Source organism: Zootoca vivipara, chromosome 1, assembly GCF_963506605.1.
Source record: "Zootoca vivipara chromosome 1, rZooViv1.1, whole genome shotgun sequence".
In the NCBI taxonomy this organism is placed as follows: domain Eukaryota; kingdom Metazoa; phylum Chordata; class Lepidosauria; order Squamata; family Lacertidae; genus Zootoca; species Zootoca vivipara.
In genome coordinates, this window is record NC_083276.1 from 67998904 (window position 1) to 68020524 (window position 21621).

At 39.7% G+C, this 21621-nt stretch overlaps 1 protein-coding gene across 4 annotated transcripts in view; it reads left to right on the forward strand.

Annotated features, from left to right (window-relative positions):
* Positions 1-21621, forward strand: part of SBF2 (SET binding factor 2) — a 217628-nt gene that overhangs the window by 150016 nt on the left and 45991 nt on the right. For all 4 annotated transcript variants that reach the window (XM_035119334.2, XM_035119296.2, XM_035119305.2 and 1 more), the window contains one exon: positions 13287-13355. In XM_035119334.2, the coding sequence (XP_034975225.1) occupies positions 13287-13355 (69 nt within the window). The remainder of the gene's footprint in view (positions 1-13286; positions 13356-21621) is intronic.

Sequence of the window (21621 nt, forward strand, 5' to 3'; positions counted from 1 at the left end):
TGTTTATAAATCAAACTTCTCAAATGGTCATGCATTCAGCAGAATAGTTCAAGCAATAAAACTGTTTTGTGGATAACTGTAGCAGAAGGACTTGTTGAATGAAAAATTTGACATACCTCATGCCTCATTTCACCTGAGATGTTTGCATATATCATATTACTATGCCTTGTCATGTGTTAGCATATTTTCATTCTTTGTGCATTAACTAGGGATTAAAGTTAATGTGATGCTAAAATTGCTCAGTTAGATTAAATCACTATTTATGGATTTCACCAGTTTCTCCCATGTTGCCAAAAAACAAACCCCAGTTACAGAAAGAATAGCAAATAAAATACACAGTGTGTTATGAGCAGAATTTCTGTTGATGTTTTCTGTCTGATAACCTCCGTTGCCTGGCTGAGTATGAGGAGGTAGACATTTATGAGAATTTTTTAAAAATAACTGTGAATCAAATACCCTATATGCAGAACAATTATGCATAGGTCTATGTACCTTTTCTTGACAAGATATTTTGAGACTAAAGGGTGGAATTCAATGTTGCACTCTTCTAATTGTTAAGAACATAAGAAGAGCCTGCTGGATCAGGCCAATGGCCCATCTAATCCAGCATCCTTCTCACAGAGGCCAGCTAGATGCCTGTGGAAAACTAGCAAGCAGGATTTGAGCACAAGAGCACTCCCCCCCCCCTCCTGTGGTTTCCAGCAACTGGTATTTAGAAAGATTGCTGCCACCAATTGTGGGGAGCAGAACACAGCCCTCTCCTCCATTGCTCCCTCTGTGTGAGCATTGCAGCTTGCCAGGTAGATCATTCCCCCTCTCCTCCCACCACACACTATTCTGGGGTTCTCCTGACCGCCTTCGAGTCAATTTGTGGGGCATGTAGGCGGAGAAGGAAAGCTCAATTGCAGAAGCAGAAGTCCTTCACAGGGCTGGTTCAGTGAATCCTGCCCAAACATTATGGCTGAAAGTTAATTGTTTTCAGTCCACATATAAGCACTAGTATTCATTAACTATTTTTCTGTTAAAATGATTTGCTGACAATATGCTTTGTTTGAAGAACAACTGGGGCTTTGAATCTAATATACTCTGTGCCTCTCGGTCCTCCATTCAACCACTTCACATACGCTTCCATTTTATTTTATGGGATGGGAATAATTTTTTATGGGAATAAGGATTACACAATTTCTAACTTTTCATTTAAGTCTAGGCTCAACTGTACAAACACCTTAGGCTAAAACTCTGTGAACAGAGCCTGAATCATATGCCATCAAAATAAACAACTGACCCCAAGGGCATCTAAAGTCAGTGATACCCAATAACAGTTACGTAAGTTGCAGCAGCATTTTCACAGATAAATCTAAGTATCTTGGGAATATAGTAACAACATACTCTATAATGAGCAATTTAATAAATAAAAAGTAGCAAAAGTCTTTTTAGCACTTCCAGCCATTAACAGTCCTAACTTATGTTAAAACATCCTTCTTTAGCTATCAGCATTCTTGACTAGTAGCATGTTTCATTAGCAGTTTGTGTCTGCTCTCCTGGATTTTAGCCTAATGCTACTTGCTATCTAGAGAGTTTTTTCCATACACCATCAATTCTCCTTTAAAAAGATACCAAGAGTTGGTAAATTATCCACATCTCTGGACTTCATTATTTTTAGCAGTGGCAGAAAATTATAAAATTAGATTTCCTTAAATGTTCTGCCTCACCTAAACAAAAATAAGAGCACCTTCTAATGTTGATACAACCTGAGCATCTTCCTAGTGGTGAAAATGTGAAAACTGAGTTTCAGATGAGGTGGTAGTTAGATGAACAGGAATTGCTTCACACTCTAGCAGGCTTGTCCAAAGCTACTCTTAAATTACCAAGAAGTATGGGGAAAACATGGTTTCATCTGAATTGAAGAGGCTGGTGAAACATTTTTATCTGTGGTTGTGCTCAGTGGTTTAATAAAAAGGAACTGGATTTCCAAATTGAAAGGATCTTGGTGACTCTATGAAGGGAACCATATCATAGTCTTTAGGCCAGGATCTAAAGAAACATATTGCCAGTTCCACTAGCCCAGATGGGTTTGGACTAGTGCTTGGTCGTCTTGAAGGGTCAAGGAGCACATTGGACATACCTAAAGTAGCCATTTGCATTTAAGCTAAGCAGGTGATTACATTTCTTGCTAGATTTTCTTAGTATTGCACATCTCCTTATTTTAGTATGTTGTTCCTAACTACTGTTTGTCTAAAAAGTTGTATGTAAACAAATACATTATAACAAAGCCAAACAACAAATACTACATTTAGTTTTACTTATGTTAATTAGATTCCTTTTGGTTTAGATAATTTTATATTGTTTGTTAAACTTGTGTACAACTGCTATAAACGGCGTCTCCATTTGGGCCATGTCGTAATCTGCAAAATGTACAAGAATCATTGAGAAGCTATTTCAATTATTTGTTTTCAAGCTGTGGTTTTTGCTTCGAAGCCCTTGGAAGGCAGTCGGTTTAATTTCACATGTAATAAGACAGTTTCTACTTCTACTGCTTTCCTATGAAATTAATACATTTAATGAATATAGCGTGCAAAAATAAAGTTAAACTAAAATGAAATTTTACTATCTATCACAGCTTGATAAAACAATATGGTTGGTGCTTTTCCAGCACCTCTAACTTTCCCATAGAGTACCAGGAGGTGTAAATTCGCTCTAGGTTTTTAAAAGCTATCTGTGTAGGCCCATAGATATAGAAATAGCTATCACACTAGGCAACTGCAAGAGCTCTCCAATTGAGCCTCTCACTCCAGCTGAAGCTGTAAGTGACCTGAGGAATGGGGATTGACTGGGAAGGATGTGCATGGACTGTTGCCCTTCTGCTTATCAAGTCTTCCTCCTACACCAGCTACAAATGGTGACAGTGAGAGGGCATAGTAGTTGGGTAAGTAAGAGGAGACATGGATGCAGTGGTTACCTGAGGCCTTTGGCACAGTGGGAAGTGGGAAATCATATACATTGGCAAGACACAAGAAAATGATCTGTGCAGATATTACTATTAATAATTAAATAGCAATGAATTCCTGCTCTCCATATAAAGTAAAAGTGTGTGTGTTACTCGTATCACTTACACTTGAAGCAGCATGCAAATCTCAGTTTAAATGTGGAATGTTAATAAAGAATGAAATGTTTTCTTTATAAAGATTATTTTTAAATGCCAAACTTTTCTTCTCCTTCTAGATAAGCTTAAAAATGTCAATAAAGAATGAAATGTTTTCTTTATATAGAAATTTATAAAAAAAAAACATATAGAATTGGCTTCTGCAACATGTCTGTCAACTGTGATGATAGTGTTGACAGGAGAAAAGTCATGGAGTATGTATTATTCTGTTTAAAAAAAAAAAGCAATCTATTGTGTGTCTCCCTAGACTCTGAATCCAAGATTAAAGTGCATGTTTGATATTCATAAATTAAACTAAAATCAATGTCACTAATAAGCCCCCCAACTTTTTATTGGTTGATTAGTATTTCTGCCAAGTGTGCTGTTTCTCAGGGCCGTGTGATGTTTGTCATGTAGGGACGGAGGGAAAATATGGCGAGGAAAGCCAGGTTAAGACCATGGCATGGGTAGAAGGGGACTTTAATCCTTTGAGTTTGCCATTATCCCAATAAGATTGCTGCTCTGTACCTGCTGTTCCTAAGGGATGCGGGTGGCGCTGTGGGTTAAACCACAAGAGCCTAGGGCCTACTGATCAAAAGGTTGGCAGTTTGAATCCCTGTGATGGGGTGAGCTCCCGTTGCTTGGTCCCAGCTCCTGCCAACCTAGCAGTTCGAAAGCACGTCAAAGTGCAAGTAGATAAATAGGTACCGCTCTGGCGGGAAGGTAAACGGCGTTTCCGTGTGCTGCTCTGGTTTGCCAGAAGCAGCTTTGTCATGCTGGCCACATGACCCGGAAGCTGTACGCCGGCTCCCTCAGCCAATAACGCGAGATGAGCGCCACAACCCCAGAGTGGGTCACAACTGGACCTAATGGTTTACCTTTACCTTTACCTGCTGTTCCTAATGGGAGGAAGGTCCAATTGGCACTAGCCTAATTGATTTAGCTTAATTTGATTGGCCTAATGTGCTTATTATGTGAACTAGCTAATTATATTAATTATGCTCTTGTATTGCATGCAAATGCTTGTTTTTGGTGCTATATATAATGCAATAAATACAATTTTTTAATCTAAATAAATAAACAGATCAAAAGAGGAAAATATGTATATTCTGGAGGAAGCAGTCCCCCCCCCCTCTTTTCAACAGAATAAGCATGATTTTCAGTGGAAGTGAGGTACCATCTTTTGTTTTAACTCTGCTTCAGAACACATCTAGAGAAATGCAACTTAAATGTTCATTCCTTTGGGAAATTGTTTCTGTCTTTGAGGGAAGTAGGTATTTTGTATTTATATTTTTGCACCAACGCAAAATCTGTTATCAATGTTCTGAAATGCTCCTGTCCTGTTGGAAGGCACCTAGAGCACAACCCCAGGGCATAATACAGAAGTTGAATAGAAACAAAATCGAATTGGAGGAATCCATACATCTGTACTTAAGAGGCAGAACTGGAGCAATTGAACCACAATTTTGTAAGTGCAAGAAGTTGGAACAAGGAGGAGAGAGAGATGATGTATATTTTATGAAAAGTGTATGCAAGATAAATCAGACATTCCAAAGGCAGGAACCAAAGGGGGGCGAGCTATGAGTAGGGAACTGGGCAAAGGATATATTGATGGCAGGTCAAGTTCATAAGAAAAGTTCAGACTAACAGCAATGAATGAAATATGAAATGCAATTTATTTCTGCAAGGGAGGCAAAAATTGCAAAAAGTAATTGCCCCAGCTTCCTGTTTGCTATATGGTTCTGTTGCAAATATAGTTTCCTAACTGGTAATCTTCTGAAGTTATGTGATTTTGAGTTACATTAACTCTTCAGTTTTCTAAAACCATTTCAAGTATTGTGTTCAATGTGTAAGTTTATAAATTAGTTGGTTCAACCTGAACAAAGTATGCATTTATTATATCAGATATAAGATCCTTAAAACAGAAGAATAATGATGTACCAGGCTAAAAACAAGCAAATCCAACTAATCTTTTTTTTGAGGGGGGGAGGTAATAAGCTGTTTAAATATACACATTTTAGGGGGAAAACGTCTATCTGGGGCAGGGCTGGGGATTATAAAAGAGACATTACAAAAAAATACAATCAGGTAGATCAGGAGTCCAGCAATTATTTATAATATAATGCAGCTGTGCAAAGCTACTTATCTTCTTCATACTGCCACAATCTAAACTAGCATGGAAACTTTCCGAAGTCAGTATTACAATAGGGTTATCTGTTTGGCTGTCTGCATCATCCAGTTTTTTAAACTGTTCCAGAAAGCATTTGTCTTCCTCTGGGGTTTGACATATATTGCCAAAGTTGTGTGGGTAATGGTTAACATAAATGAAAAACCTGATCAATAACTTCAGAGGGTGTGACTACAATTTTATCACAGCCTAAAGTGCTACTTTACTTTAATGGCTCTGGTGAAAGAACTGTGTGCGCTCTGCTTAGTTGTCTGTTCATTACTATCCAATTCAATCCTGGTGGGGGACAGGCAATGCTCCTTCTGGGGTAGTTTGTCCACCTTTGGTTTCCACCCTGCACTCAGCTCTCACCTGTGGCTCCTAGAGGCTGTCGGGATGTGACAGCAGCCACAGCCTGGGAACAGCTTCAACCAGCCAGCTAAACTAGGTACGTACATGTAGCCAATGCATCTTAAACCCTCAGTGAGTCAGGACTTCTTCCCCTGCATGTGAAGACAAGCTCCAGCAGATTGAGTGGATGAGGCCAATAGTGGGTTTAAGAAGGCAATTTCTGCACATGCTGTAGAGGGAAGTGGGGGGCAGAAAAGTCTCTACAGTGCTGCTAATGCAGCAGTTTGACTTCACTCCCATAGGTGCACTCAATTATCTCTCAAGACAGACGGATGCCAAATAGAAAAATGCAGTGTGTTTATTCTTGCCTCTTCCTCCTGTCTTTTGCACAATTTTTTATTAGAATTATACCTGGATAAAACAGAGATGCTGTTTCTTTGAAGTTACTTTGTTTTCTCTATAGCTTTATGTTCTTAAGTATTTTTTATCATCTTGCCAATTTGCATGTTTTTGTGCCAGCAATGCATTCTTAAATTCATATTCTCCATAGTTCCTATGGTTTTTATTTAAGAGTTAGAAATTTAGCCCTGCATAACAGCTTGGGGAATTCAGAAAGCCCAGAGATGGTATTTCTAAATTGTGCTAGATGTAAAAACGATCCTCCTTTTGCAAGGGGCTTTTCATGATTACCTTTTTTGTTGTTGTTCTCTTGTGACAGAGCAGGGGTTTTCCCCCTTTCTTTTTATGGCAAGCAGTTTTACTACATTGACTAAATTGTTGCAGAATCTAGTTATGGGAATTGTTTATGTACTTTTCTACAATGTCATATCCTCTGGCAAATGGAAATAGCTATAAAGTTTTAGGAAGATTTCATGTAATATAAGACGCATCTTTCTTGATTCACTTCCTAACACGCACATGTACAAGATTTTATGTATTTCCAAAGGGAGGTTATTGTATTGTAACATTCAGTTCACTGCTCCTCACAGTGACACATATTTATAGAATTACTCATACTAGTGGTCACAATAGCAGCGGTAGCTTCAGAGCAGTGGGGATTTTCATAAAGAAAACTGTGTCTTGCAGTGGGAGCTAAATAAATTCATTGTGCATCCCCTGTGATCCTATGGAAGAGTGATGTTTGTTCTATAATTGCCATTGTGTAGGGTTGCCATATTTCAAACAGTGAAAATTTGGTTAAGTTACTAAGCTTTTTTTTTAATGGAAAAACAACACTGCCAACATGGGCTGCCATACACCCGGATTTTCACCCAGGCACTGCTGCCGACTGCAGTATTCCAGATGTGTCCAGGAACATCCAAACGTATGGCAACCCTACCATTGTGCCACAATTTTTCTTTGTTTTTTTCCTTATCTTCAGATTCTGGACTTGCTAGTGGAAGCAGTATTAATAGCCTCCTCAGAGGTTAAATGAAATTGCATGCTTTGTAGATGTGCATGCAATAAGGACTGGAGCAAAATGTGATCCCATAGGCCAAAGGGTTGTATCCCCTGGAGCAGAGGGCTGCTTTCATTCTGACTTCACTGAGCACAATTGAGAGTGAGGTACAAACTGAGAAGATGGGCATGTAAGGCTGAATGCTGGAGGTGTAGCTTCAAGACAGGATCAAAAAGAAAAAGAAAAATCAAAGGAATTATTCCCTATCTTGAGTTGACTATTTTAAAAAGAGTAATTTAAACACAGAGATGCCTGTTACGTGCTAATCTGATTCTGCTTGTCCCATGGGTTATGTGGGTTTCACATTCCTGCTTTTTGTTTTAACTCGGTGTTTGCTTCAGCCTGTAAAACTTTAAAGTCATCTGGAGATTAAGCTCAATTGATGCAAGAATATGTGACTGATGGCTGAGATGATTCAGAGCAATGACCAAGCAAATTGTTCAAATTACTTGAAGCCCTGATCTTCTAATTAAGCTTTGTTTAATGTGCTTGCTACGTGCTGCTTACTGAGATTTCATTGCTAGTCATCCAGATAACACACATGGCAGATTTAATATCCACCATTACTACTTTAATTCTCTTTGGAAACATTATTATTTTTTCTATACATTTTCTTAGTAAATGTATAAGAACATTAACAATTGATCAGTTTAGGTTGCTGGAGGCATAAATATTCATACTGCATATGTCATGATTTATTAGTGCTTTTCAAATTACTTTCACATTACTATATTTGTGGGATGAAGCAGCCGCCTCAAGAGGTTCTGCCACCCAGCTTTGCTGCTGGTATCCCTGGCCTCTAGGGGCAGAGAGGGACTGGCAGCAAGCCTCTGCAAACGCCTCCACTCCTGCTGGTTCAGCCAGAGGGGAGACTTTCCGCAACCCAGCTTTGCTGCTGGGCTTCAGGGAGTGATCTCCCCCAACACCCAGCAGCCCTTGAGGACAATACCTTATCCCCCCCCCCCAATTGTGGAGGCAGAAGTGGGATGTTTCACCTCAGGTGCCAACATAGCTGCCAAGCTCCGGCCTGAGAAATAAGGGACTGGACTGGAAGTAGCAGACCGGAAGTAGCGCTGCCGCCATTTTGGAACTGGGCGGAGCATGCTCAGAAGCTACTTTTGATGCTGCTCTGCCCTGTTCCAAAATGGCCACCGCACCAGAAGTCACGCTGCAGCCATTTTGGAACTGGGCAAAGCAGCATCAAAAGTCGCTTCTGAGCATGCTCCGCCCAGTTCCAAAATGGCCGTTGCGCCAGAATAAACCGGGGGGAAACAAAATCCGTTTTTTCAGCTGGGGACAGCTGGAAAAACGGGGGTTTCCCAGGGAATACGGGAGACTTGGCAGCTATGGGTGCCAAAATGCCTTGGGCCACCCCTGCCCCCTAACCTTAGCATAGTTGCCTGTCAGCTTATGAAGAGTATTGCTGCATTGTCGTTTTGCATGTTGCTACTATCATAATGTTCCACTGTAACACAGTCATTGGGAACCAGTGAAGGCAGATGTACCCTGTTTTTCTATACCTTGCATATCAGGGTGAGAATGAGATTCTGAAGGCATTTGCACCATGTGGTTTTGATCAACTGGAATACAGTACGATCTAAAGTAACTGAAGCCTGCAGTATATTGCAAATAATTGATTATGAAAGCCATAACCCACATGCCCCCAATCCTACTGTGTCTGGTGTCATCTGTTTAGGTTTGAGGTTTTTTCTATAATCAAGCAGCATATAAATTTTATAAAATAAATTATTATATTTTATTATATACTGTACTCCATTGTAGCATTATCATACTTGCAAAATAGCACTGCTAAGTAGGATATCTTTTTAACTGTTCTGGCTTTCCCTTGGGATTCCTGGGAACAGTAGCTGGTAATTCTTAAACATTCCTAGATTCCTTTCAAAAGTACAATGTAGAGAAGGAAACTATGACAATTAAATCACTCTAGGTTTATATTGTAGGCTTGTACACTTTCAAAATATTAACCCAACAAGGAATGTATGGGAAAATAATGGATCCTGAGTATGTTGTATTGGGAGATCAGATAAAATGAAGAAGAAAAATTGTTCCACTAATGTGGAGTCCAATTGAACAGGTTAATGAGTTTCAGAGAATCATATGTCTAACTAGCATATAAGTTAATGAAAGCTTGCAGGTGCCATCTACCAGGCTGATATGGAAATAAATTCATTTGAAATGTGTGAGTTGTAGACATTTAAAGGTCAGGTGTTGTGCTCTATACAGTATATTTCATATAGGCATGTTAGTTTAATTAATAAATAAAAAGAACCACTTAACATCTGCCTAGTTTTTCTCCTAACAGCACAGAATGCTATGTTTAGGCCTTCTACAACAGACATTTTTCAGCTGCCTATCACTTTTATTTTCATTTTCCTAAATTTTTGTTTCATCTGGAATCAATTTCCTTAAAAAAGAAAGAATCCAGTTCTTAAGCAAAACCTGGATGAGGGAGAAATATCCTACCATTTCAGGTGAAAGGGAAATATCACACCACTTGAGAATTGAAGATGTGTCCATAGTGTTAGTGATGAGCCCACGGTGGAAGCACACTTGCTGCATATACCATTTTCTTGCTTATATTCCTAATCTTGGGGTAAATGTGTTTTTCCAGGCCACCATCTTCTAAGGTAGTCTATTCCATTGTCAGAACAGCTCTCACCATCAGAAAGTTCTTCCTAATGCTTATTCGGAATCCCCTTTCTTGTAATTTGAATCCGTTGATTTGGTTCCTATCCTCTGGAGCAGCAGTAATGCTCAGCGTCTATTGATATTTTTTGTCTTCCTAGTTTGTCATTTGTTATAAAGCATCCCACTGCTTAATTTAAAAACTATTTGTAGAATAGTTCTACAAATTCTGTTGTGGGCCAGTATATCACAGATGTTGTAGTTTAAGGTTTGGACAGAGTTGCAGCGAATGAAGTCCTGCTGTGAAATAAAAGTCAAAAGGCATCTTGGCATCCCAACCATTTCCTTGGGAGAAGATTACAGCCTGAGTATGCTGAACTTTATTGCTATGGGCCTCATGACAGTTTTCAGAAACATGCATGGCATTTTTGCTAAAGAAACTCAGATGTGCAGAAACATAGGGGCTGTCATTCTTGTATTTTATCATTGTCTTAAGGGGGGGAAGTGAAGAACATGAGCCCTTAGGTTTAATAGTTTTTTGTTACAATAAGTGACAATACTGATGTGAAATGTAGGAAATCACTCTTCTGTGATGGTTGAGCTTTTTCTTCTTCTTCTATTGTAAGAGAAGAATGAAGGAACAATGAATCTTACTCTATCAATATGTGTTGCAGTGTCGTCACTTATTTTGACCGCTGCTAGTTCTAAAGTACTGTAGAGCTGCTCAAGACAGATGTTTTCTATTGCCAAAACTTAACACTATTGAGAGTAAATCTAGGTAAAATTTGTTTTGGGTTGCAGTAGAACTAATTGTCTCCAAGTCTGACTAATGAAAAATTGCATTCAACCCTCATTTCCCCCCTTCCATCTTGAATTCACTCAAACCTATGAATGCCTGGCTCTTGCGGAACCATTTTTGTGCTGGGAAATGCACCAGAAACAGGATAACTGGGGAAAACCCTGACAAATTAGTAGGAAAGACATCAGATAATGTTTTAATGGAGAAAATAATGATTCACTTTAGTAAATGTATAGTATAGTAAACTATACACACAGGTGCTGCTTACGAAGCACAATGGGTTCCTAGGAAATTGTTTGTTAGGTGAGTGTTCGCATAATAAGCTGATAATTTTCATTATTTTCTATGGTACCATTTCTAATTCCATCTCCTGCTATGGTTTTTTCCTAAAATGGCTACAGCAAAAGAGAAACAAAGGAACAACTAATCTTTCTCATCTCTCCTGCTCACTGATTTGTTCAATCTCTCTGCCCACCCCTCTCCATGGTTTGTACTCAATAATAGTAGTAGTAGTAGTAGTAATAATTTATACCCCGCCCATCTGACTGGGTTTCCCCAGCTGCTCTGTGCAGCTCCCAGCAGAATAGTAAAAACTTGATAAAATATCAAACATTAAAAACTTCCCTAAACAGGACTGCCTTCACATTCCTTAACATGACAAATTGCAACAGTGCAGTATAACCAGGTGGCAATCACTCAGGCATGTAGAGGCCAACTTGATGAGCAAGAGAAAGAGGTCACAATCAGCCTTGAATACATATATATTGTTGACCCTGCTCCCACTCACCCCACCCACGGTAAAGGTAAAGGGACCCCTGACCATTACGTCCAGTTATGACTGACTCTGGGGTTGCGGCGCTCATCTCGCGTTATTGGCTGAGGGAGCCGGCGTACAGCTTCCAGGTCATGTCAAAGCCGCTTCTGGTGAACCAGAGCAGCACACTTAAGCATACTGAATAGTAAATCTTTTTCTAGCATAAACTTTCTTTTTCCTCTTGCTCTATTATTATTATTATTATTATTTTAAAATCCCTTTTATTTCCTTGTTCTCATCATTCCTGACGCCTCTTGGTCCTTTCAGGTTCCAGTATTAACTTTCCAAGTAGATTAATTGCTGCTAAGAAAATAGTGGTATAAATTATTAAGGGCAACAATAAATATACACATACATATTTAAACCCTAAAATGCATAAATAACCATCTGCTTCTTTTTATTGCAGTTGTGGGTTGATTTTAATTTGGTTTGCAATCGCTTGATTTATACTCACTTTGGAAAAACCTGAGTTGCATTCTTGGCAGCTCAGTTAACTTTTTGAAATGTTTACAGAGATTGAAATCAAATGGTTACAATCCGAACAAATATTCTAAATTTAGCTTTCCAGTGCTCTTTACATTGTTGCTTGTGTAGTTTTTGTCATTTATTTAAATGTACTGATGTCTTGTGAAAACTAAATTAAACTAAAAATACACACAAAATCTGAATGAATTTTCAGAACCATAAGGAAAGTACGTGCAGAATCTATAAATCTGCAGTAGTGCTAATGCAGCTCAAGAGGAAGAAAATCTGAAACATTACTGGGGGCCAGGGGAAACCATTGAAACACTGCTGGTTGGAGCCATCACAACAGCTATAGACCATGCTATAGAGAGCACAGTGTCATGGACTTTTAGCTCCAGATAGGAAATGTTTCCCCTGCCCCCAACCATCACAACGGTGGCAATTATTGTTAAACAGCCTATGGCTAATGCTTGTATCTAGTCTCCGGGATTGCAGATGGGTGGGGAAGAAATCATTGCAGGAAGTATGTTTGTGAATCCTGGATTTTAGAATCTTAGTTTTATTATTTACCATCATCTGCATTTAAAAAACATACTATTGTCAATGAAACTTGGATTCCATATTCAAAAGAAATTCCACAAACCAATATAGTATGTTCTATTTATTACAATTTAACATAGTACTTCTATTTTATGCAGAGGGAAGTGTGACTTCATGTCAACTTATGTCCTTCTTGGATTTGTCTGGCAATATGTGACAGGGTGCCTTACTTTTTCTTTTGCAATCTGTAATCCAGAGCTCTACAATTCCTCCATTCATTCTGCTTGATGAAATCTGATCAGTATCCCCAAGTTACACAAAAAGGCTATTTTTTAAAATGGTCTCTTGCTGTTTAAATGACATGGGCTGTTTCCTAAGGTGCTTTCTCTGAACTCAGATACTTTCCAACACAGGCATAAAGTTCAAAGAATCATAGAACTGTAGAGTTGGAAGGGACCCTGTGGGTCATCTAGTCTAACCCCCTGCAGTGCAGGAATATGCAGGTGGCCCATAAGGGGGTTGAACCCACAACATTGGCAGCATCAGCACCACGCTCCAAACCAACTGAGCTACCTGGCGCACTCATACAAATATACTGACCACACTGTACCTGACTATCACTGATGCAATCTGGGGTGTAAAGAGGCTTTATTATAAGACAGGTACCAAAAGGATTGGTTAGATGTAAATAGACATCTCAGATGGAAGTTTTTTTCTGTTTTCCAGATTGTTTCAGGGTTTTTTAAAAGAACTATCAGAAGGCTACACTTGCTTCTATCATGTTTAAGTAGGTTTCTTTCTGGTCTTCAAAGCTCTCTGTGGGTAATCCTAACAATTACAGTTGAAAATGCAAGCTGATTATTATAACTTTCTAATTTCCTCTCTTTTTGTTTCAACTTAAAGGATTGTTCAACGTCAGAAGAATACAACATTGCTGCAGCACTGCTGCCACTAACAACTGCTTTTTATAGGGTAAGTTGTGGTTTTCTGGAAATTTGATAATAAGTGCCTGTATACCTCTATATTAACTGAGATCCCTTCTTGTGAGAATTTAGTTTTAATAATACCATTTGAAACCATTTCATGTATCCCCATCTGCATACCACACTTTGCAAACACACTAGTTTAAAGAACCAAGCTTATAAGAGATTTGGTTGTCTTACTCAATTCATTCAATTCATGGTCAAATTTAGACGTAACCCAAAATGCATAGTGGGTTGGTTTCTGTTACAGTTAAAAGACAGGATAATTTTCATCAGTATGGAGCACATTGAGATGTATAACCCTTCCCCTGCCTGCTACCCCAGTGGAAATTTTTTACTAAGGAGGTTTCCCCACTAAATCTGGGGTGGGAATTTTCTTGGGATCACAGCTGGGCAGGGAGAAGTTAAGCCCTTACCTCCTCACATGCTGCTGTTCAGATGAAAATCCCTATCCCATGCTCGTGCCCTGAATTAATCTTACAAATACCCCCTACATAGTTGCAAGCTGAGCATTTCGTGTAACACAGGCATCCCCAAACTTCGGCCCTCCAGATGTTTTGGACTACAACTCCCATCTTCCCCGACCACTGGTCCTGCTAGCTAGGGATCATGGGAGTTGTAGGCCAAAACATCTGGAGGGCCGAAGTTTGGGGATGCCTGGTGTAACATGTATTTTGGCCCTAAGAGAGCAGGTCTTTGGCCAGGATTTGTAAAGGCCTGTTGGTCCATACAAGGCTTTCAATAAGTGCACTTTTTTCTTTCCAGTCTTCAGCATTTTAGTTGGCTTCAAAGATTATTGCGGCTTCTGCTGACGCTATAGCATTTTGCAGCTCTGAGAGCTAATGAAGACCACAAAGTAGCTGGAGGAATGCTAACATTCACATTCATTTGAATTTACAAACCAGTTCTTTAACTTCAAGCTTCTATTTTTAAACTATAATAGGCATATTTCCATATTCTCTTATAGCCATCTAGACATCATTTCTAAGAGAAAGTCGCAGTGGTTGCATTTGCTTTGTAAGCTGATGTCAGGCAGCCACTGGGAGCTATTGTGCCTCTGCCATTTGTGGGTGCAAACATGACTCTTCTGATATAAAATGGGGTTCTGAGGAAGGATAATGCATTATTGTGCTGTTCTTTTCTCTCCAGTCAATTGTCCAGTTACACGTCACGGTAAGCCAGTTTGAAATAAACTGTGACTTATCATGCACAAGCAGTGTGCTGGTGCACACTTCCCGAGTAATGCCCATCCTGTTCATCCCTTTGCCAAGCCGAGGGGCTGCAGACCAAACCAACAAGCCCAGGTTTGTTATTGGCCTAGTGCTTGTGGTTTCTTTGAAGAAACAAACCACAGGCATTTCTTCACACTTAACTCTATGGTTTGTTTCCTCCTGGACGGCAAAGGTAGGAGCAGTGCAGTGATTTGCACAGTGTGTACTAGCATACTGCTCATTTGTGGTAAACCATTGTATGTTTCTGACCATGGCTTTCCATTACATGTAAATAGGACCTAGTCTTTCCACTGTATGGCTCTATTCTAGAAGTAAATGACTTCCTAACAATCATCAGATATTATCCTTCCCTCATTCCAGCTCCTTAGTAGTTTGCTAAGAACATAAGAAGAGCCTATCTAGTCCAGCCTTCTGTTCTCACAGTTACCTGTAAAATGTATATGGTAAGCACTTTTTAAGCAGTACCCAAGTGCAACAGTATTTTCTATTAATCTATGAAGAAATTCTTTTTATAAGGACAGATGCTCACAATAAACCTTGAAAATTAAATACTGTTTAGATTGGATGCATGTGTACCAAACTTTAAAAATGGAAGCAGCAGCTTCTAATCTCACTCAGTAAACCAGTGAGTTTTCACTGAAAACATTAACTAAGTCAAGTTAGCGTGGTCGTGTGTTTTAAAATATTAATATTAGTGCAAAATGCTTCATAGTAATCAGAAAATCTGCTTTGGTGGAAGGCTAGCTATGTGATCTGGCAATTGCTTCTTAAAGTTTTCATGAAGCCCGTGGCTTCCAAGACGTTTAGTCTAGGGGCACTGCACATATGTAATTAAAATAACAAGAAAGAATTTCTGTTTACAATATATTGTGCCTCATGTGATGTCCAGTACAATTCCAGTAGTTAATACCCAGTGACTAGACTCTTACAAAACCTGACAGGGCAGGATGTGACTGAAGAAATCCACAAGCTCATAGCCGTCAGCATTAAATTCATGGACAACAAGTCAGTATACTAGATGCATACTTGTGGCCTGGAAGAAAATTTCATACAAACACCATTATAACTTCACTCTAGTTCAATTTTAAATTACTAGACCTAAGAAATCAAAGAAGTGTGATTCATCTAAGTCAGGAAGAGCACTCTTCACTGTGTGTAGTAATGTCCTGTGCAAGCAAACAACTTTAGGCTTTGGGGCAGAAAACACTGTTTCTGTTTACCATTAGTAATACAATTGGAATTTGTTTAAAATATAAATAACACGTAACTATACAAGATACAATGTTTCCCTTCCTTTTGGTGGAAGATGGCCTATTATGTTAATTTTCCAGTGTTAGTTGTTAAAGGAATGTCATAGCAAAACAGTGTATGATAACTTTATGTACAGTACATATTTTCTCCTAGCAATACTTCTGCATACTGTATAGACTGCCTTTTCCCTTTTTTCAAATTTCTAGTTTCTACCCTGTAGACTGAGATAACATTGCTTTCCCTTGTGCATGATCTTCCATGGGAACTCACCTAGGGAAGATGGTCCCTCCTGATTCTTTTTGCCCTCTGAGTTACTTTCAGTGTAATTGACCATAATATCCATCTAATATTCATCTAAATCACCCAGGATGTGGCTTGTATGCACTGTTTTATAATGACTCTAGTTCTTCCTGGAAAGCAGATCTTAGAAGGTTGTGCTGGGAAGCTGCTGCTCAACCCCATGGGCTTAGACTAAGGGACCTAGCACATTTTGTTTCCAGTGCTATATAACATATACATGAGCTCTTGTGAAAGGATGTCTAGAGATTTGGGGTGCAGTGTGACATTCACATTATGCTGATGATACCATTTCCTCTCATTTCCATTTAGTTCTAGAAAGAATATGGAAGTCCTAAACCAAGGTTCACTTCAGTAATGAACTGGTTGTGGGTTAATGCTTAAAGCTGAGACAGAGATGCTTTTAGCTAATAGAATAGCTGGTCTTAGAAGTTCTTATACTACCTCTTAAGAAGAAGCCAGATAAGGGATGCGGGTGACGCTGTGCTCTAAACCACTGAGCTTTCACAGAAAAGGCTGCTTACTCATTGTACATTTTAAAGAACCCCCCCCCCCCCGAATAATGGGAACTGTAGTTTGCTAAGGGTGCTGGGAACTGTAGCTGTGGCGGGTAAATTACAGTTCTCAGGATTCTTTGGATGGTTGGGGAAGAATGTGCTTTAAATGTATGCTATATACGCAACCTCACTATGTCTGTGCTATGGAGTTTGTGCTGTTTGAAGGAAAGAGATGAGATACCATAACAAGAATTGATCAAAAATACATACCAGTGAATTCAATGGAATTTATGTAAACAAGTTTAGGATGGCAGCCTTAGGAATGGCTAACTTTAACTGCACAGATACAATAAAATCTAAGGAAAAATGTAAGACGTTTCATTGAGAAATTACAATGTGCAATTAGATTATGTAACTGACTCTTTTAGATCATTGATTCACTTTGCTTGATTAACTCAGCTAAAAGTTTTATATATAATTATTCCCTTCCCCGTCGCTCCCCCCCCCCCACTGGCAAAAAAAATATATTCCATGACAGTTGTTTGATTTCTCACTGGTCTATGATCTCCTCTCTAAAAAACGTTCTAATCAGTATTCAATTTAAGGTTAAAAATTTAAACACTGGACAGATATTTTGTAAATCTAGCCCTTGGGATTAGCAGAATAATTCATAGTCTGAGACATTGTTTATATTTCTACGCCCTCCTCCACCCATGCTTTCCTACCTATTCCCCAGACAAGGCGTTTGGTTTTTGATTTGTGTACATTATTTCTGAGGAAATGATTTTGGCCAATAAGCTGTATCACTATCTCAATTGAATATTTTCAAAGCCTTTTCCATAAAATGAACATACTAATAGAATAATGATTATTTTCATATGTTTTTTTCTTATGCCATTTTTTCAAGAGACATAAGCCTTATTGGGTGTTCAATCTCATGTGCCATAATCATGTGGATAGCAGAGTTGATTGTTTTTACCCTGAGCTTCTGAATACACTTAGTGTGGTGTCTGAATCAAAAAGCAACCTTAAAATGTGAATGTTCTTGTGACCACTATTTTAGCTAATAGTTATTTTGTTTATCGTAATGCTTTGCATATAGATGTAGGGCCACAGGTAGTCTTCAGTATCAATATTTTACCCATTTTAATCATGTTGAAATTGGCACACAAAGGAACATTCTTGGATACACATTATAGTGGCGCCTTTCACACCATGATTGTTATGAGCATATGTCAGAGCATCTAGGATGCTCCCTGTTGGGGTTTTATAACTTGGCACAAAAATGATCTTGGCAAAAATGACCTTTACATTATTTTTGTAAGTGTATAGAATGTGATTGTGATCTTGGAACTGGAAATTAAATATTTGCACCTTGCATTACCCTGGAGAAATCTGCACATTCATTGTTAAGACTGTACTGAGGCTGCACATTCAGAAGTGCAGTTTGAAAATACTGAGCATGATTTATCCAAGTAGAGCACTTTAAAACCCAAAGGGTATTGTGGGAGTCTTAGACATATACTTAAAATCTCCCCCTTTTGAAGCCAATGAGATTTAAAGGTTCTTTGGCAGAATCATGCCCCTAATAGATTACTTTGCAGAGAGAGAGAGCACTCTTTTATATTTGATCAGGATTTATTGTGCCCAGTCATGATACAAATGTACATATCCTAAATAAAAGAGATGTAAACTGCATTTTCTTATGTATATACCTATGCACATATACACATGCTAAATTGGGATTGCAGTGCCCTTCAAAACAAGTCACGCGAGATGGCCATGCTCCTGGTTCTACATCTCTACAAGTTTTTCTATCACAGCGTGTCACAAATGCATTTTATCATTGTAGGTTATTTCCACAAGACTTACTCCAGCAACAATCAGATAAGATCCTGTCCATTCCAACAGATGTAGGAATAACCTTGTTCCCTTGTCCCTTTTTGTACAAACTCGCTGGGTGTACATTCTATTGCAGAAGAGGGAGAGTTCACAGTGTCCTGTGATTTAAAGAAGTGTACAGGATATTGTAGGAACTCCCTACAACTGGTAAATACAGATTAATAGTTGTTCTCTATGAGGATGAGTCTGGATAAGCTCACTGACTGCTCCTTCCTCATCTAGCTAGCCACCATTTCAGGGAGTCCGTTATTAAATCATTATGTGAATATTTTTTTGTGCTTCTTCGATTGCCAGTACCAGCACCAGAATCCTGAACTGCTGCAGTAAGCATGTGGGGTGCAATTAACATCTATTCACACACTGGTGGGGCTTTGCAGAGCAGCAGAACCACCATTGCATCCGCGGCACAGCACCTCCCAGCAGCCAGAGAGTAGCAGCGGCAGGATGATTGGGCCTGATCCCTGCACCAGCTCTAGACTGATGCAGCAGTCAAACCCAAATCAGGCCTGATGCTGGCCTGAACTTGCTGTGAGACTGTCTCAAGATCCAGCAGATTCCAGGGCAGCTCAGCCCCATCCCATCCCCTGCCTTGGAATTTTGAGTCTTTTGGCTTTCCACTGGGCTCCACTGGTGGGTAGAAGGGGGAAGTCAGCACTGACACAGTGATGTGTCGCTCTGTCAGTGGCACCCATCTGGCAAAGCCGGGTGCAGAAATGCCTTGGCTCTGTCCAAACTCCTGACAGTCTGGTGTGAGCAGGCCTGGATTGCACTGTTATTTATCATTTTGCAGTTTGCAAAATACCATCTCAATAAATATTCTTTCCAACCCCAAGAGAAGAACACACAACAGTCATCAACTGCAATACTAATAAAGTAAGTTAAACAGATAACATGAAACTGATACAGAAGAGGAAGAAACCGCTTACCATGCTGCTCAGCAGCAGCAGCAATTGTGGTCTGGTATGGCTGTGGGCAAGTTGGTTGGGGGCAAAAACTCCCTGCACAGCTGGGCTGTGTCATCAGCCCCAGCAGGTCGCAGGGAGTGATGGGACTCTTCTGCTGTTCATATTTAAATTGGCCAATCATGGCCAAACTGCAGGGGGACTTTTGGGAGTGGACCTGGGTCGAGCCTGTATTTGCTCAGGTCTGTCCTCAGACCATTTAAACCTGTATGTGGGGGCAAGCGGGTGGTGCGTATGAATGCCATGGAATTGCTTGATTGCTTTATTTGGGGCCAGGAAGGAATTTGGCTGGTTTGGAGGTTTTACCTATCTCACAGCAATTGTCACAACTTATTGGTGGAAAAACGCACTGGGCCAGATCCTTAGTCTAATCAGATGGCGTGGAAAGGAGCCTAACCCTCCCCCTCCTCCAGATCAAAGTATCAAGGTACCCCGGTAAATGGGTCCAAGGGGAATAATTCTGACTGTGTGTCCAGACGGGGGCTAACAGACCATAGAACTCCCTTAATGGTGCCCTCTATGTGTAACCCTGATGATGTAATCAGCGAGCAGTCAGGTTGGTTGATTTTGGATACATACCCAATGCCTATGCCAAAGCCTACTGGCATCTGTAATCAATAAAGTTGTGATCATTTTCGATCCCAAAATGTTGTCGTGTAGTTATTGCCTCCTGTGCCCCATCCCAGCAATCTTTGGCTTGCTGCAACTGGACCTGCAAAAAAAACCCAAAGAACTACTAGTACTTTAAAATTCATAGCATCTCAAAACCATACCATATATTTGGAAGATTATTTTGACTATAGTTAAGAAACAGAATCCCTTTGCTACAAAAGTATTTCATCTTTGTTGTCTCCTTTGACCTCAGAAAATGTCAACTTAGACATTAAGTTAAATTCCCAAGTTTTATCTATCCATTCATTAATATTAGATGTCCCCTGAGATCTTCAATTCTTTGGATGACATTTTCTAGTGGCAGCTGCCATATAGGAAAAACATCTCAGTGTGTTCTTAAGGTCCGTATAGTTAAAGCTATGGTTTTCCCAGTAGTGATGTATGGAAGTGAGAGCTGGACCATAAAGAAGGCTGATCGCCGAAGAATTGATGCTTTTGAATTATGGTGCTGGAGGAGACTCTTGAGAGTCCCATGGACTGCTAGAAGATCAAACCTATCCATTCTTAAGGAAATCAGCCCTGAGTGCTCACTGGAAGGACAGATCGTGAAGCTGAGGCTCCAATACTTTGGCCACCTCATGAGAAGAGAAGAAGCCTTGGAAAAGACCCTGATGTTGGGAAAGATTGAGGGCACTAGGAGAAGGGGACGAAGAAGACAAGATGGTTGGACAGTGTTTTCGAAGCTACGAACATGAGTTTGACCAAACTGCGGGAGGCAGTGCAAGACAGGAGTGCCTGGCGTGCTATGGTCCATGGGGTCACGAAGAGTCGGACACGACTAAACGACTAAACAACAACAAGTGTTCTTTCTTTATTATGTCATCCTTATTATTTCCAGTGTTTTCAATTCATCTTAGAGTAATTCTTATTTTACTTAAAATGTCAGGAGGAGTTGTTGTTATTGACTGTACCTGGGAAATGAGTTCTAAAGATAAGATATCACAACAGAAAAGTCTCTATCACAGAACAGAACAGCCTCTCATGAAAGGCAGGTTTATGTGGGGGAGGGGGGCAGTCATTGAGTTATTCTGGTGCTTTCATTCATGCTTTCAAAGTTAAAACCAACACTTCCTATTGGACCCAGAAATCAGTGAAGCCATTTCAAGATCAGTGAGATGTCTTCCAAATGCCCAATTGCAGTTAGTAGCCATATTCTGAACTAACAGTACAGTAGTTTCTGAACCACCTTAAAGGATAGCCTAATGTACAACACACTGTAACAACCCATAGACAATGTTGCCAGAGTGTAAATAAGGGAGGCTGGATTCTCTCGGTCTAGGAGAGGCCATACTGTATCAGCCTAAATTGAGGGTAGGTATTTTGTGATAGTCATGCTACTTGGGCTTCTAGAGATCTAAAAGCACTATCAATCTGCAACCCCATCCAGAATAAAATGCTGTATAGAATCTTAGAATTGTAGAGCTGGAAGGAACCACAAGAGT